At 35.0% G+C, this 17943-nt stretch overlaps 1 protein-coding gene across 1 annotated transcript in view; it reads left to right on the plus strand.

Annotated features, from left to right (window-relative positions):
- The window catches only part of PIKFYVE (phosphoinositide kinase, FYVE-type zinc finger containing), a 121432-nt gene extending 107531 nt beyond the window's left edge, over positions 1-13901 (plus strand). The window contains 11 exon segments of the mRNA XM_044669421.1: positions 863-890; positions 1563-1708; positions 3076-3170; positions 6730-6894; positions 8414-8473; positions 9065-9241; positions 9727-9830; positions 11060-11188; positions 11934-12195; positions 12852-12926; positions 13786-13901. Of these exon segments, the coding sequence (XP_044525356.1) occupies positions 863-890; positions 1563-1708; positions 3076-3170; positions 6730-6894; positions 8414-8473; positions 9065-9241; positions 9727-9830; positions 11060-11188; positions 11934-12195; positions 12852-12926; positions 13786-13901 (1357 nt within the window).
- The last annotated feature ends 4042 nt before the right edge of the window (positions 13902-17943 follow it).

Genomic DNA, 17943 nt, shown 5'->3' on the forward strand with positions numbered 1-17943 from the left:
TTTTTTTTTTTAATACCTTTACCTTCCATCTTGGAGTAAATATTGTGTATTGGCTCCAAGGCAGAAGAGTGGTAAGGGTAGGCAATGGGGGTCAAGTGACCTGCTCAGGGTCACACAGCTGGGAAGTGTCTGAGGCCAGATTTGAACATAGGACCTCCTGTCTTTAGGCCTGGCTCTCAATCCATTGAGCTACCCAGCTGCACCCCCCACCCAAAGATACTTCTACACCTGAGTGCCCAATACTTGTTACAGCACATAGGGGTTTTTTAACTAAATCTATCAAGGGGAGGGGAAAAGATAACACAGAGCTGGGTAAATGACAATCAAGTACAAAAAATGATTGGTTACAGAACTGAGTTGCAAGGAGCAATATGATGGGTTAAAAGTTTGGTAGTTGAGGCTAGCAGTGTACCACCTCTCATTATCAATAGAACTGAGAAGAGCTCAGTTGTTGGAGTCCATGTGCCAGATAGCAGCCCAGACTTTTGTATATAGCAAAACAGACATTCTTGAAAGATAGCTTGGTGGCCAAAGATGCCAGACTTTCCCTTTCTTTCTTACACAGTCTTCCATGCAAACATTTCTTGTTCAGGAAAAATCAGTGGTTAGCAGAATTCTAAACTTAACCCATTACAGAGCAACTGAACTGTGAACTAAGTTTAGAAACACAGAGCCATAACTTAAGCAATTATAGGAAATAGATAAAAGCAAGACTATGGTTCTCCTCGTAAGCTTAGATTACTCAGTCCAAAGACTTCTAAAAATTGGAATCCTTTTAGAAGAGTGGCAGGATTACATTCATTTCCACAACATTATTGCTATGGCTGAGCCAAAATTGACTTTATTTTAAATTGTTTTTCAGTGGGAAGGCATTTGCCTTTTGGAAGATAGTATTCTTATAAGCACTGATGAGCTGTTAAACATCAATAGATGAGAAATCTAAAAAAAAAAATTTAGCTGAGCAAATAATATCCTTTGATCTTCCAAAGAACAGGTTTTCTAGGTTAGATATTACTTTAAAGCAATGCTTTATTTACTTAAAAAATTAATTGTATCTTAAATTTGTTTCTGGGTGTATCAATATAGAAATATCTGCTTCACCTGAAGGCTAATGACTAAGCACTTATAATCAATTATTCTTATGGAGGTAGAGGAAGTTATGGATAGAAGGTTTACCTTTTCCTCAGGCTTAGATTTCTTCAGGCAGCAAGATGAACTTTAAAAAAACATCCATATCTTCCATCTTTGAATCAATATTGTGTATTGGTTCCAAGGCAGAAGAGCAAAAAGGCTAGGCAATGGGACTTGCCCAGGGTCACATAGTTAGGAAGTGTCTGAGACTATATTTGAACTCAGGATCTCACATTGGTAAGCATGTCTCAATCCAATAAGCTACCTAGCTGCCCCTTGAACTTTTCATTAATTACCATCATTTCTTTATCAATAATGGGTTGCTTTTCTTTATTGTTATAATTCTCTGAAAATGTGTAAGTTTGCTTAAAGTGAAGAGCCAAATGAAATTAATAGAGATTGCATTAGAGAATTCTCAAGGTACCTTCTAGCTCTTTCCATTCTCTGTTGTGATTCTAAAAATTCTGAATATTTTAAAATTTCTTTCTTTAAGTTGTAAGGAGTACAAAAATGCTTTAGATGAATTATCTAAAGTGTCTCTGCGGAATACCACTGAGGAAGTACTGCAAGCAAGCAGGTTTGTGTAATTCATAGATACTTTGTAAATTGTAATTCTCTTGTAAATTTTTTCTAAAAATAGCATTGCTTTTTTATTTTTGTGACTATTATAATAGTTTTGAAGTTATAGATATGATCTCACTTATTTTGACCATTATTTGATAAAACAAAATTCAGATATAACAAATGATTCTGAACAACCTTTTAGAGGATGGTGTAGTGAGATTTGACCAATAATTGTATAATTATTTTGTTTGTAGGATTTTGATACTCCCATTTTTTAATTAAAAAAATAGAGCACTTGTTAAATATTTTATTATGCTATAGTAATTTATTTCTGGGTGTATGAATATAGAAAAATACAGAATATAGAATATAGAAAAAAGATATTTTCTTTAAGAACTTTTTGGGAACATGATTCTTTGGTCCTAGGTTCATCCATTGAAATACTCAGAGGCTCAGTATTGCTGCTATCATTGAAATTGACTTGATAGCTCAAAAAAAATAAAAGATTTACTTTCACTTAATAATAGTATATTTTAAAATAGCAAATAATTTATTTCTGTGAAGGTTACTAAAAGGCAAACCTAATTTCTTTACCCCTAAGCTGAGAATTTCTTTAAGCCATCTTAGGTTATAGCTATCCAATCATTGATTTTAGTAAATTAGATTTACTTAATATAGTTTAGCTAATTGAAGTGAAAGATTTTGTTTTTTTATTAACTCACGATTCACTGAATGAACTTAGTTCATTCAAAAAAAAATATGAAGAAAGGAAACTAGTCACTGAAACAGTGTGAGGTAAAATTTTAACTGAATTCCAATCTTTATGTCTTCAGCAATATTATTATTTTTAAAAAATTAACTGTTTATCACTTTATTTCCTTCCCACTGCTGAAAAATCCTTGCAACATTTAACATTTCACCTGATCTTCAAGTTTGCCACCTTTACAGAGTTCCCCCAAAGCCTCTCTTCCTTACAAAATGGTTGGGTCCAAAATAATTTGGTGGCCCACCTTCTGGAGATATCATCATCCTAACTTAGCTGGGTTGGACCTTGGACATCAGATACAGTTATCAGGCTGTTTCAAGCTTGGTAGAACATGTTAGAACTTTTGATCTATCAGAATCTCTTTAATAATCTTGGGCCACTGTGGGCCAAAATGAACTGTCTAACTAGGGTTTTTATGGTTATAACTAAAACATTAGCCAAGAAAAAGAGTTCTTTTGATTCTGAGATAAAAATTGGGTCTGAGGAGCAAACTGCTTACTATTTAATTTTGCTTCATTTTCCCTTTTTGCTAACAAAAGTCTTTTCTATTTCTGTAAGCCATGAATTAAGTGTATAAATAAATGTATAAAACCTGTTTCTCCTTGATAATTCAGTAATTTGGACAGCAGACCCAAGAGTAGCAGCCCAGTCAGATTACCTGATGCTGGGGGACCAGCAAGTCGACCAGTGGAAGCTGAACCTCAGCCACGTAAGATTGCACAGCTGTGGTGCTTGTTAGTACTGATAGCTGGCTTTAGTTCATTATTCTGACTGCAGTAAAGGTGTGTTTATGGGTTGGTAAAAAAGAAGAGGTAATGAAATAAGAAATGACATCAAAAAGCACTTATTTTTTGTTTTTTTAGTTTTTAAATTTTACTTTATTTTAAAAAAAACTCTTACCTTCTCTCTTAGAACTGACCCTGAGTGTATCAGTTCCAAGGCGAAAGAGTGGTAAGAGCTATGCAATGGGGATTAAGTGACTTGCCCATGGTCACACAGTTAGGAAGTATTTGAGGCCAGGTTTGTACTTAGGCCCTCCTGTCTCTAGGTATGGTTCTTTATCCATTGAGCAACTTAGCTGCCCCTGAAATTTTTACATACCATCTTTTCTTTGCATAGTTTGCCATTGTCCTTTAAGTTATTGTAGCCTAGCATAGTGGAAAGAGAGTAGATTGGTATCAAATACTTGGGTTTGAACCCTGCTTCTCCTACTCACTACCTTTGACAAACCCTTAACTTCTCTGCACCTCAGGTCTTTTTCTGTAAAATAAGAGACTCAAACTAGATATATATCCTTTCTAGCTTGAAATTTTTGTTCCCATTATTAAAATGCAAATAGTTAAATTATAATTTTAAACAACTATTCTTGGGCTATATGCTGTTCAGAAGGATCTACCTTTGCTAATATGGAACTGTCAACTTATAGTCTCAACTAAAAAGTAATTTTTCATTCTAAGAAAATAGAGGCCATTTTTTATGAACTTCCTCTTCTCCATGACTATCATAAAACCCCTTGATATAAATCTTCTGCTCTCTCCTTTAAAGACTCCAGTTTCTGGTCAATATCTCTTCATTTGTCCTGGATTCCATCCCTTGCTATATCTTCCAACAAGAGTGCCATATCAGTCACCCCCTCCATCTCTCAATCTTCCTTTTCTTCTGCCTACAAATGAGGTCTTCTCCCCATCCTGTAAAACCTTCATTCACCCTGCTATCTCCTCAAGCTGTCATCAAAGTTGCACATCCCTTTCTCACCCAGAGGTCTAGAAAAAAGCTAATTATATACACATTCTTTGCTTCTCCCTCCTCACCTCTCATTCTTTTTTCAGCCTCTTGCAATCTCGCTTCTCCAACTTTATTACTAACCTGGAACTTTTTTTTCAAAGTTATTGGTTATCTCCAAATATGATGTTAAAAACATTTTTAAAATCTTTTTTTTGACCTTTTGATACCAAGCTGTACTGGCTATTCCCACTTCTCTTTGTTTTTGTGACACTACTCTCTCCTGTTTTTCCTTGTCTAATTATTCCTCAGTCTTCTTTGTCTGGTTCTTCATCCTTGTCATGCTTGCTAAATTCTCACTATGATACAGTTTTCTGTCTTGGACCCTCTTATTTTCCCTTTACATTTATTTGATGACTGCTTCCAAGAGCATATTATTTGTCTGTGCAGATGACTAACAGATCTGTATGTCTTCCCTTATTCTCCTAAGCTCCAGTCTCCCCTCACTTTGGATGTCTACAGACACCTTAAGCTCAATGTTCCCAAAATGGAACTCATTATCTCTGCATGCCATTTGCCAAAAATTCCTTTCCTAATAGTGAAACTGCACCACCTTTCTTTTTTCTAATTGTCTAGGTTCTTAACCTTAAGTTTATCTTGTTCTTGCCAAACTGACCATCTTGCCTTTCCTCACATGTGGTGCTCTTTCTCTGGTCTCTATCTAGCATTCACTTCCTTCTCATCTGTGCCTCTTAGTTTCCCTTGTTTCCTTCAAGATTCAGCTCAGATATTCTCTACTACAAGACACCTTTACTCCCAATGCTTGTGTTCTCCTTCCCTAATCTATTGCATTTTCTTTTTTTGAGATTCTGCAGAGATTAAAAATTATATATTTTTTCCAATTATATTGGATTTATTTTCTGTTTATTCCATATACTTAACATCTGCACACATTGTACCTTTGGGGGTATGGAAGTTCCTGGAGAAAAAGGACCGTTTCATTCCCAGCACAGTGGTGCCTGGCACATAGTAGGCTTATTGATTTATTTGAATTTACAGATTCCTCTCATTTGTCAGTCTTATGCCTCCTTCCTTTTTTGAAAAGTGAGTACTGCCTAAATCTCCTAAAACTATGGAATTTAAATAACCTATTTTCACTTATGTAAACAATTTTGTTGTCATATTGTTTGTAAATATTGTCTTTTTTCTTGTATAACTATGAGCTCTTCACAAAGTTTTTAATTTTTATGGATTTTTATTTTTTAATTTTAATTTTGAATATTTTCCCGTAGTTACATGTTTCGTGTCTTTCCCTCTTCCCCAAATCTCCCCACCCCCCCATAGCTGATGCACAATTCCACTGGGTTTTATATGTGTTATTGATTAAGATCTAGTTCCATATTATTGATAGTTGGACTAGAGTTATCGTTTTGGGCCATATGATCAAACAGTTATTTTTCTTCTGTATTTCTACTCCCACAGTTCTTCCTCTGAATGTAGCTAGTTTTCTTTCTCATAAGTCCCTCAGCCTTGCTCTGGATTCTTGCATTGCTGCTAGTAGAGAAGTCCATTATGTTCAGTTGTACCACAGTGTATCAGTCTCTGTGTAGAATGTTCTCCTGGTTCTGCTCCTTTCACTCTCCATCAGTTCCTGGAGGTCTTTCGAGTTCACATGGAATTCCTCCAGTTCATTATTCCTTTGAGCACAATAGTATTCCATCACCAACAGATACTACAATTTGTTCAACCATTCTCCAATCGAAGGACATTCCCTCATTTTCCAATTTTTTGCCACCACAAAGAGTGCAGCTATAAATATTTTTGTACAAGTCTTTTTCCTCATTATCTCTTTGGGGTATAAACCAAGCAGTGTTATGGCTGGATCAAAAGGCAGATATGTATGGATTTTTAAAGAACAAATGATATGAAATCACATATTATTAACAGCAAGCACATCATGAAACTCACAACCAGCAATAGCTAATGCTAGAATAAAAATGAGACCCATTTGTATTTGTGCCTTGAATCCTAAAAACATATAATAGAAGCAAACCTTAATTTTTATCACCTTTCAGAAAGAAAAGGCTATATAAAAGATCACTGATAATACAAAGACACATATTTAGTAATTAAATCAACTAAATTTCTTTAGAAGTTTTAAAAACTATTTGTCAATTGTATTATATACAGTTCTGGCTTAACCATTATATACTGACTGAATGACATAAAATAAGTGTTTTCACTGTGTTGGTTCTTGGGAATTGCTGTTGACAGCATTTTATGGGTCTTGTGGCCTGAAGTAGCTTCTTTTCTTCCATACCTCTAAACCAATGAAAAGAACTTTGGAGGACACAACTGACTGACTTAGCAGGGCAATGAGGTGTATCAAAAACCCCACAAAACATGAATTTGAGAGTTTTTGTAAAATCAGACTTAGTTCTTTGTACAGTGACTCTTGCCATCCAGGGAATTAATTCAGATATTTCAATTTCAAGTACAGTTGATAAGGTTATTTGGAAAATAACATTTACTTCTTTTGTTTTTAGCCAAAAAGGCTTCGGGAGTGTTGTCTTTCTTCCGAGGTGCTGGAGGGAAGAGCCCTGACTTATCTTCCCAAAAGAAGGAGACTTTACGTGGTGCAGACAGTGCTTACTACCAGGTTGGACAGATGGGCAAAGAAGGGACAGAGAACCAAGGAATAGAACCTCAAGGTTTGTCAAAGTAGCAAAATGTTTTTTCATTTAGTTATTTTATGTTACTTGTAGGATGAGAAGTATGGCCTTACTCTCATGGTAAGGCTTTAAATTTGTAATGTACCTAAAAAACTGAGCTTTGCCATAATCTTGAAGTAATATTGTTTACTTGGTAAGATTCACACTTCTCCATAAAATGAATAATATGCGAAAATGTTTTACATGATTGCACATGGAAAATCTATATCACATTGCTTACCATCTCAGGGAGAGGGGAGGGTTAAGAGGGAGTAATTAAGGGATTGTGGGAAGGAGAGAGATTTTGGGACTCAAAAAATTTAAATCTTAAAAATTGTGTTTACATGTGATTCGGGGGGGGAAATTTTATTTAAAAAAAGATTTACACTTGCCTTCTCATACTTCTCTTGCTCAGGAATTCATAGCACAATTTAGAATATTTTTTTCATTTTAATTTTTTTCCCTAGTCTTACCTATTGAATATATTTTGGGTACAGGACTAGAGGTAAAAAAAACAAAAAACAGACAAATCTTAAGAATAAATCTATTGCCATATTTAAAAAAAACTAAAATTTAAATGGACTACTTAGCTATTATATTATGGGTTGCTTATGGCATATAAAATAAAAAATATGATATCCTTCAGGGATTGGTCTATGCTTTGAAAGGTAACTTTTGATAAGTTAGAAAATGCAAAAATGAAAGTTGTTCATTAACTGCTTATAAATGGTTAATAATATTTGCAGTCAATTCAATTCAGCAGAAGTTTACTAAGTGCCTGTTATGTGCCATGTATTGTATTAGAAGTGGTACATATAGAGAGAAATAAAACAGTCCCTTACCTCAAGTTTAGATTTTACTATAGGGAAGGATTAAATGCACAGATAAACAGTTGCAAAATATAGACAGGATAATTTCATAGGGGAGAACAGAAAGACTTTCTCAAGGGGTAGCATAAGCTAAACCTTGGAGGGAGCTGCAGATTCCAAAATATGAGGAGATATCATGAGAACTTTTCATGCATAGGAGGAAAAATTATATATTTTAGAATAAAAAATTTTAAAAATTAATTTAAACCCATATCTTCTATCTTACAATCAATACTATGGATTGGTTCTAAGGCTGAAGGAGTGGTAAGGGATAGGCAGTGGGGGTTAAGTGACTTGTCCAAGGTCACAGAGCTGGGAAGTGTCTGAGACCAGATTTTAACCTAGGACCTGTCTCTAGGCCTGGCTCTCAATCCACTGAGCCACCTCGCTGGCCCCACAAGGGAATCTTATGAGAAAGACTGACTTCTTATTTCACTGCAAGTTGGATAGAATCTGCATTTTAGCTAGAAATTTAATTGAACTTAAATAATTTCAATTGATTTGTTTCTTTAAATGAAAGCTGAGGAGAGTAAGTTGTTTCTAAGGTTGAAAACCATATTTTGTTGTGGTATTGTTTAATTTTGAAAATTAATTAGTATCTAATATGAAAATTATCTTATTTGTTCCTAAAATAATTTTAATTTTTTTAGATGAAATAGATGGAGGAGAGACCCCCAAAAAACCACTTGCAAATCCTCACGTGGAACTTCGTAAGTATAGAATCATTTAGGGTTACTTTTGAGGAAAGGGATTGTAATTGTACAAATTGGCATCTCTTCTAGGGCTTCTAGCTTCAAAACGTGGTGATAAAATAGGTATCTTAAGTGTGTGCAAACTGGCATGAAACTTTTTAAAGGGTAACTGTAGGTAGGGACACTATATATGGTATGATTTGTATCAAGATTTCACATCAGTAATTTAAATCTAGAGACTCTTGCCTTAAAAAATCTTTAGGAGCCCAGATCATTTCACATAGAATGATGAGAATAGTTTAAAATTGTACAGTATATGTGGATTTTAAAATAAGACCCAAGAACCACTGAAAAAAAAGGGCAATTGGTTCTTGACTTTGCTTTTTTCTTAATTTATCTGAACATATATGACTTGCCTTTCATAAAGTGTAATTTTTTCTGAACATTTCCTTGACATAACTATGGTAGAGCTCTGGAGAATGGTCTTAATATTGAAAATGTCATTTTGCTTAGGGCTATGGAAAAAAATGAAGTTGTTGTGGTTTTTGAAGGCAAATGTCTTGTTTTTGTTTTATGAAGTTTTCTTTCCTCTTTTGTGTTTGTTCATAGAATTTTCTGATGCTAATGCCAAGTTTTACTGCCGTCTCTATTATGCTGGAGAGTTTCATAAGATGCGTGAAGTAATCTTGGGGAGCAGTGAAGAAGATTTTATCCGTTCCCTTTCTCACTCTTTGCCCTGGCAAGCCAGGGGTGGAAAATCAGGGGCTGCATTTTATGTGACTGAAGGTAAGTTAGCCATTTACTTGGTAAATAGCGTTTCTTTTATTATTTTTAGTTATGCAACTAGGAGAAAACTGATTTGATGCTTAAGACTAGCCTTTTATCCATTAAGACCTCTTAGTTAAGTACAGGTTTTCATGTATTGTTTTAATATTCTTTCTAGGCCTCTAGTTTAAAAAATAGTATTCTGATTACAGATTTTCTCAGTATATTTTAGATAACAACAGTTGAGTTCAGAGAAATTGTATTTAAATATAGGAATGGTATATGTGTATATATGTTCACACATCCTTATACATTCACATGGGATCAGTTTAGCAGATGGGGACCCCTACCTCTGGGATCATGCTTATATAAATGGTCTCGAAGTTGCTGGACTCAAAAGAGTCATCACCTAGTATCTGATCTTTTCTTGATGATTAAGACCCTTAGTCCCACAACCCCAGTGAGAGAGAGAGACTTTGTGAGCATGTGAAATTGAAACTTTTCAGATGACAGATTCATTCTGAAGCAGATGCCTCGCCTGGAGGTCCAGTCTTTCCTTGACTTTGCACCACACTACTTCACTTATATTACCAATGCTGTACAGCAGAAGGTAGGACCAAAACAGACTTCTTTTGAATATTTCTTTATGGTTCCCCGGTGCCCAACATCTTGAACCTTAAATTAAAAGGGACAAATTTCCAGAGTTGAAAAATCAATTTTGTCCTGGATAAGTTGTGCTCAAATCAACCACTTACTGAGAGTGTGACATCAGATAGGTCTCTTCACCTCTCATCTTCAAGTTCTCACTTGTAAAATGGGAATAAGAATTTTTCTGCTATTTGCTTTAGGGGGTGGTTATGTGGATCAAAGGAGTTAGTCTAGCTTTCAACCCACCCTGGCCACCATCTTGTCATCTGCCCTTCTTCCATGGGGTGGGACAGTCTATTCTCCTATTCCTAGATTCTATCTCCTAGAATAAATGTGCTTTGAAAACAGGCACAATTTTGCTTTTTTGTATTTGTATCACCTGAATACTGCTTGGTGTGTGTGTGTGTGTGTGTGTGTGTGTGTGTGTGTGTGTGTGTGTGTGTGTGCACGTGTACGTGCGTGTGCTTTCTTGGGGCAGCCGGGTAGTTCAGTGGATTGAGAGCCAGGGCTAGAGACGGGAGGTCCTGGGTTCAAATCTGTCCTCAGACACTTACCACTCTTCTGCCTTGGAGCCAATACACAGTATTGACTCCAAGACGGAAGGTAAGGGTTTAAAAAAAAAAAAAAAGAACAAGAGTTGTCTAAGTGTTTTTCATTCACTCATTGCATATTACAAAAGAAAATGTAAGCTCTCAAATAGTATATAAATGTCAACAGCTCCTTTTTTCCTTAAATACATGAATCTTGGATCTCATTGATATTCCTTCCACCAGTTTAAATTGAATTCCAGCAATGCTTTCTCATCCTTTGTGATTCCACATTCTCCTTTATATCTTCCACAAAGTTCTACTTGATGTGCTGGAAGCCTTGTTATATAGACTTTTTAACATTGTGCAGATACTAATGCAGCGTGGGCTCTCTGTTATCTTTCTTCCTTTGAAAAATATAATTCTTGCTTTGAAAAATTTCTCAAAGCATTCAGATAGGGTAAAATTGCTATATTTAAACAACCTACTGTTTCATTATTATTACTGTACTTCATATGATACATTATATAATCTTGAGTTCTTAGTCTATCTAACATGTCAGGTTTACTCGAGCCCAATTTAGGGACTGTTACAGGACTAAAATTCATCCACTTTTCAAATTTTTTTTATTGTGTGTTCCCTTTAATGATTCTTTCTTGATTAGAGACCCACAGCATTGGCCAAAATTCTTGGGGTTTATCGAATTGGTTATAAGAACTCCCAGAATAATACCGAGAAGAAGCTGGATCTCTTGGTCATGGAAAATCTCTTCTATGGGAGAAAGATGGCTCAGGTAAAGTATTTTGGATTGTATAAAGCAGTTTGCTTTGTACCTTTCTACAGAAATCTAAATATGTAAATTGTAATAACATTTTTACGTGAAGCGGCCCAGTAAGAAGACTACCGGTCAATTTTACACTCTGCATGTGTGTGATAGCTATTTATGAGAGTTTATAGTAGAGAAACTTTTGACCTTCTGAACCTCCAAGGAAATTATATAACATGGTTGAGGAGGAGTCCTACAATTTAATAATATAATTCATGACCAGGAAGTTGATCACATATTTTAGGTGCCTTTACAAAGTTATTTAATACTAAATATATGGAGATGTTTCACTTTTTTTATACCCATATGCCTTCTGTCTTAGAATTGATACTTTGTAAGGTAAGGGGTAGGTGTTTGAGATTAAATAACTTGTCATAGGTCACATAGCTAGACGGAGGCCAGATTTGAATGAACTAAGGGCCTTCCAACACTCCAGACTAGATGCTCTATCCACTGTGCTACCTAGCTACCCCTTATAAGAAACTCTTGATGTGGAAACTCCCTCTTCTATCATAGATATGTGACTGCTTTGACTTGCCCAGGGTTACATAGCCATTATGTGTCACAGTCAGAATTTGGACCCAGGTCTGACTGTCTATACTATGCCACGCTTCTCACATTTTTATGACGTTACTTGACAGTTGCTATAAGATATGACTAAATATCAACTTCAGAGTGTTTTAGTAAACTAGAATTTTTCTTTATTAATTAGGTTTTTGATCTGAAGGGCTCTCTTAGGAACCGAAATGTGAAAACAGACACAGGGAAAGAAAGCTGTGATGTTGTTCTCCTGGATGAAAATCTCTTAAAGATGGTTCGCGATAACCCTCTGTATATCCGTTCTCATTGCAAAGCTGTGCTGAGAGCCTCTATCCATAGTGACTCCCATTTTCTCTCAAGTCATCTCATTATAGATTATTCTTTACTGGTAGGACGAGATGATACCAGTAATGAACTAGTAGTTGGAATTATTGGTAAGTAAATATATGAAGTTTGCTTTTATTAAGATAATAAAAATTGAAATGGAATACTATAGATCAGAGTTGTTGAACCTTTTCTGAGTTCGAGTGCCCAGAGGGCTGTCTGTGAGTCTCTGCTCTCCCCATTACAGGAGAGAGTTGAGGGAGAAAGTGCTTACTTTGCTTTGGGCAAGGGGTTCAGCATGCAGAAAATGTCCTTAGGCTCTGGGAAGAGGGGGAATGGAGAGCAGCTTCAGTGCCTGCTGTGCATATGTGCCATGGCTTTGCCAGTGGGGCTATAGATTATTACTGAACCTGGATTAATAATATCTTTTTTTATTTTTTTAAACCCTTGTACTTCAGTGTATTGTCTCATAGGTGGAAGATTGGTAAGGGTGGGCAATGGGGGTCAAGTGACTTGCCCAGGGTCACACAGCTGGGAAGTGGCTGAGGCCGGGTTTGAACCTAGGACCTCCTGTCTCTAGGCCTGACTCTCACTCCACTGAGCTACCCAGCTGCCCCCCGGATTAATAATATCTTACTGAATTTTCCCCCAAAACTTATTGGTCTTCTATCTTTCATCTTTTCACCAACACTTTTGATTCAGAAAAGTCAATTTGTTGTATTTCTAAATTCAGTTTTATTGTTAACCTTTTTTTTCCCTTTTACAGATTACATTAGAACATTTACATGGGACAAAAAGCTTGAAATGGTAGTGAAATCAACTGGAATTTTAGGAGGCCAAGGTGATGAAACATTTCTTTGTACTTCTTTCCTTGCTTTCCCTATATTCCCTGAGGGTAGGGACAGGGTTCCTTGAATTCCTCAGCCCTTAGCACAGTGCCTGCATATAGGTAAGCATTTAGCAAATGCTTTGGTGACTAACTGATCTACTTATTCCTTTTCCTTAATACTAGGACCCTGTGTCCATCTTTAAAATTCCTAAAAGTAAATGGGTTAGTCCTCATTTCTCCAATTTCTAGAATTATTAAATATATGCCCATTTTTTGTCATGGCTTATTCTTGAAGTTCAAGTGGGCAATTCTTACTATAGAAAAGATTCCATTGCATATTCTTTGTGTAGTCAGGAAGCACAGCTAGTACATTTTAGTTTCTGAATTTCTAATGGTACTTCTTAAGTGTTAATATCTTTTTCAAAAAATGTAAACTTATAGCAGGAATCTGAGGTGATGTTACAGATAATCTGGTAGGGATGGTAATACTAATAGCCAATATTTATATAGTGATAAAGGTTTGTAAAATGCTTTGTATATGTTTTCATTTGATCCTCACAACAAACTTGTGAGACTGATGCTTTTATTTCCTCCATTTTATAGATGAGGAATCTGAAGTTAAGAGAACTTATATGTCTTGGTCCAGAGTCACATAGCTTATAAGTGTTAAGAGGCAGGATTTGGATTTAGGCCTTCCTGAATTCAGTGCTTTTTTTACCTAGAGATAGCATTTAGGTAATTGAGCTTTTCTGGTGTATGTGTCCTTGAACAACTCTTGTATAAAGATGATTAGCATCATCTATTCCAGGAGCCTGTTTGTTCATTAATTGTTTGATTCCATAACTTTCTCCTCCTTTCTCTCTTTTATTAGGTAAAATGCCAACAGTAGTCTCTCCAGAATTGTATAGGACTAGATTTTGTGAAGCGATGGACAAGTATTTCCTAATGGTGCCAGACCACTGGACAGGACTGGGTCTCAATTGCTGAGATGATGCCCATGTTTTAAAGTGAGCTAGAGAGAAGTAGGAACAGAAGAAGAGGACCAAAAATATGCTCCATGCTTTTCCTGACCTTCACATTCACCACTATATGCAAAGGCCTCTTCTTTCAATTCTTATTGAGGCTAGATGTATCGGGAGTGTAAAATCTGCATCTTAATTTGCACTTTTTTTTTCTGATGCAAGTAAGTTAGCTGTACAGTGTCAGGAAACATTGGAAGATAAAACCTTTCTTCCTCATTTGAATTGAAAGATACAGATGTATTTCTAAGGGCTGATGGTGAAATGTATAGTTAGGGACCAGTAAATAAAGAGGGTCGGGATAATGAAACACAGTTGTTAACCATAAGAGCTGAATGGTGACCAACATATTGTACTGTCCTCATCTTTTGAAAACATTTTTTGGTGAGTTTTTGTTTTGCATTTTTAGTATATAATCTAACAAAAACTGTCCTCAGAATTTTAAAATAGGTATATATTTGCCTAGGGGTTGTGTGGGGGTTCATCTTTGTTTTATGAAGTATTTCATTAATGGCCAGTCAAATAGGTCAGTATGATTTATTACTGTAACACAAAGATTTGACAGAAAGTGGTTTCCAGCCTCCCTGAAAGAACTATATATCTCTTGTATATCCCTATCACTTTCTCCTACTTAAGTATTTATGGTGGTTTATAGAATCAGCCCTCAGGCTTCTATAAGTGCTGCCATTATGGCTATTTTAGCTGACTGATGACTACAGCATTCACCATAAATCGTTTTGCAACACTAACTTTTTTCCCTTGTATAACAATTTTATGCAATGTAATATTTTAACTGTACCTTGTTTCCATGCCCTCATCACCTAATCTTTCCTTCCCATGTAACATGTTCACAAAAAGACAATCAGGTCTAGCAAAGTCTGTGATCACTTATTACATCTTATCTTACCCCCTAAAAGCCACCTGATTCCCCAAAGGAAGAAGGTAGTCCAGTGTTTGTTTTATGAAGGTCAGTCAACTCAGTAAATTATTTATCTTACTGTAAACACAGCCCAAGTTGCATCTGTGAGATTTTCAGGATTTCTAGTGACCCGAAGTGAATCTACATCCTTTATCTAAGCCAATTTTCTACCTTCTTCCTGTTTAGGCCAGTTCCTAGTACTCTGAGATATTGGATAAAGTGTTACTTCTCAAGTCTATATAATTCCATTTCATGATCCCTTTTTCCTAATTATTTAATGGTTAATTAACTTAAAAGAATATGAGGAAGGAACATTAGATTTTCTTTTAGGAAGTATTTTGAGTCTTAAAGATACCTTAAAAATCCTTTGAAACCAGATTTCCCCCCCTACATTATGAGTGGATGAGCCATAATTATTTCAATTAGTACATTCCTCAGTATTTTTTCAGTATACTTCCTTCATGTACTAAAGGAAAATCTGGATATTTTCAAGTTACATATAGTTCAGTTTTCCAGGCACTTGAAATAACGATTTTGAAAGTTTAGCACTAACTTGTTTAATATAAACCGATTAGAAACTTGTCCGCAACAATAGACTCTCCAAGGATTTACAAATTGTTATTACATGAAGATAAGCATTTTTTTGTTCTTGCTTAAAAATTACTTGTGAGCCCTTTTGTATGTATAAAAAAAGTTAGTGGTTTAAGTTTTGATGTGTTACCAAAAATGAAGGATTTTGTTCAGAGGTGAGAAGTGTGGGTATTATCTTATTCTCATACTAAACATATAACAAAACAAACAGTAAAACTGCTTTGGTTCCTATAAGTCAGGTGACAGACTCCATGAAGATCACAATATAATATGTTTACTTTTGTCATTTTATATAGTGTGATTCCATTAGTGCTCTTTATTTTTACTATGGATATATATTTTTTTAGAGAGAAAGAGTGATTTCAGGCCAAGATTCCCACAGGAAGTAGCAAATTGGGCCAGTTTCTTGAATTTTAAATATTGTTTGAAATTGAATTGCTATTTCAATGCCTTAGTAAACTTCAAATGTTATATAGCCATATTCTAGAATGTAGAGAAAAGGATTTGGAGGCTGTTGAGTAGAAGATGGCTTTTATAGTTTTCTGTCAAATAATCATGTCTAGTCATTTTCCTTTTCAGTAAGACTCACTTTCTATGAAAAATTTTCTAAATCAAGATATTCAGATATCCATTATTTATTTAGAATGTTGTTATACATTGTAACTTCAACAATTCAGTTCAACAAACATTTAAACCTGTTATATACTCAGGAAAGACAGGTTTTAAATTCAGATATACATTTGACTTACTACTTATATTTCCCGTCATGATATTGAAGGTTATATGCTGTCTACTTTCCTTTGCCTTTGATAAGGAAGCATTTGTTGGAATGCTTTAACTTGGTTTATTATTTTTTGTTTTTTATTTGTTTTCCTTTAAAATCAAAGATGGCCTTTTCTTAATACCATATGTAGTAGTTCTAACACTGCACAGATATGGTTAATACATAATGCCTTTTCCTTTTTTGTGTGTAATGAAAAATCCCTGAATGCTATTTTTAAAGCACCACTATCTAGTAGAACTTGGTAGAAGCTTATACAACCTTTGTTTTGTTTTTCAAGATAAATCTTGAAACAACAGAAACAGAAACAGTTGCCTTCCAGGATTCACCTTTACCTTTAAAACCAGTTTCACAACTGAGAGTAGAAAATGTAAGATTACTTTAATCAAGTCAGAACAAATTTGCCTCAGAATTAAATTTTAAGCCTTTTGCTTTAAATACTAGACCTCAGGTTTTGTTTTGTTTTGTTTTGTTTTTGGCCACTTGTAACAGGTTTTTCAAATATAATAACTGGAAAGTGAGTGTCTAAAATAGCTGACCCCTTTTTTCTCCTTCCCTGTCATTGACTTGAAAATATTAATAATGAAAAGTTATGGACCAGGAAGAAATTTTTATGTTTTTGTTCTCAGAATAAAACTTTATGAAGAATTGAATGTATAAATGATGAATGAAAGTAAACCCTGCATATGTTACTTTAAAGTAGTCTTTTAAACAATCTTATTAAAATGCATAGTTTTTACCGGTGTCAAAGATTGATAAAAGCAATTTGCAAAGTAATATTCAAGGGTAAAGATAATAAATGGTACCATCATTTAAGAGAATAACAGCACTTTTGAATATTTGAGTACTTTCACCTTATAAATGTATCAAAACTATTACCATTACAAAAAAAGGCCTAGTATGTCCTTGAAATGGATATTTTTCTTGTTTTTTTAATGCTATGGGGTAGCTACACTGGCTTTTGTTGTTTCAATCATATGCTTCCCTCTGGGCCTGCTTCCATTTGAAACTGATTTGTCTAAAACCAGTTAGCAAGAAAGGATGTCTATACCCTTAAGGAAATGTGCTTTTAGGTCTCTGGTTAAGGACCCAAAAGGAGAACTGAAAAGAATATTGTGATCCTGCCTGGGGAAACAGGTCTGGTGATGACCCTGGGTATTGTTGACAGAGCTAATAGGTATCAGGCATGACTATCTTGTGCAATGTCTTTTTTTCTTTTTTAAGAAGGGTGCATTGTATTATAGGACAATAAATAACAATCATGGGCAGTGTTTTATAAAATACTGCTTTTATCAGTTTTGTATAAATGTAAGATGCTTTTTGACCCTGTTCATTTTAACTAGGAAAATTACTTGTGTTGTATATCACAGTAACTTTTAATTAGAGGAGATCCAACTAACTGTTGAAAGTACTTGATGTATTATGCTGTATATATTTCTATTTGACCTTGGTTCTAGCTGTTTTATATGACTGACATGCTAACTATTTAAGTGATATATTTCCCATGACTTTGGAAAATTTTACTGTATATAAATAAGAGTTCCAATAAATTAAGATTTTAATTCTTTTGGTTTTCTTCTTGAGCCATTTCCTATGGGGCCCCAACTGGTTGTTGAATTGCTCCCCTTCCATAGTCCCATCCCCAGCCACTGGCTACTTTGAGATGTGAGATTTAAGATTCAGTGGGTAGAGCTACCCTCTTTGGTACAGCCACACATT

Source organism: Gracilinanus agilis, chromosome 3 (genome assembly GCF_016433145.1).
Source record: "Gracilinanus agilis isolate LMUSP501 chromosome 3, AgileGrace, whole genome shotgun sequence".
Classification (NCBI taxonomy): Eukaryota; Metazoa; Chordata; class Mammalia; order Didelphimorphia; family Didelphidae; genus Gracilinanus; species Gracilinanus agilis.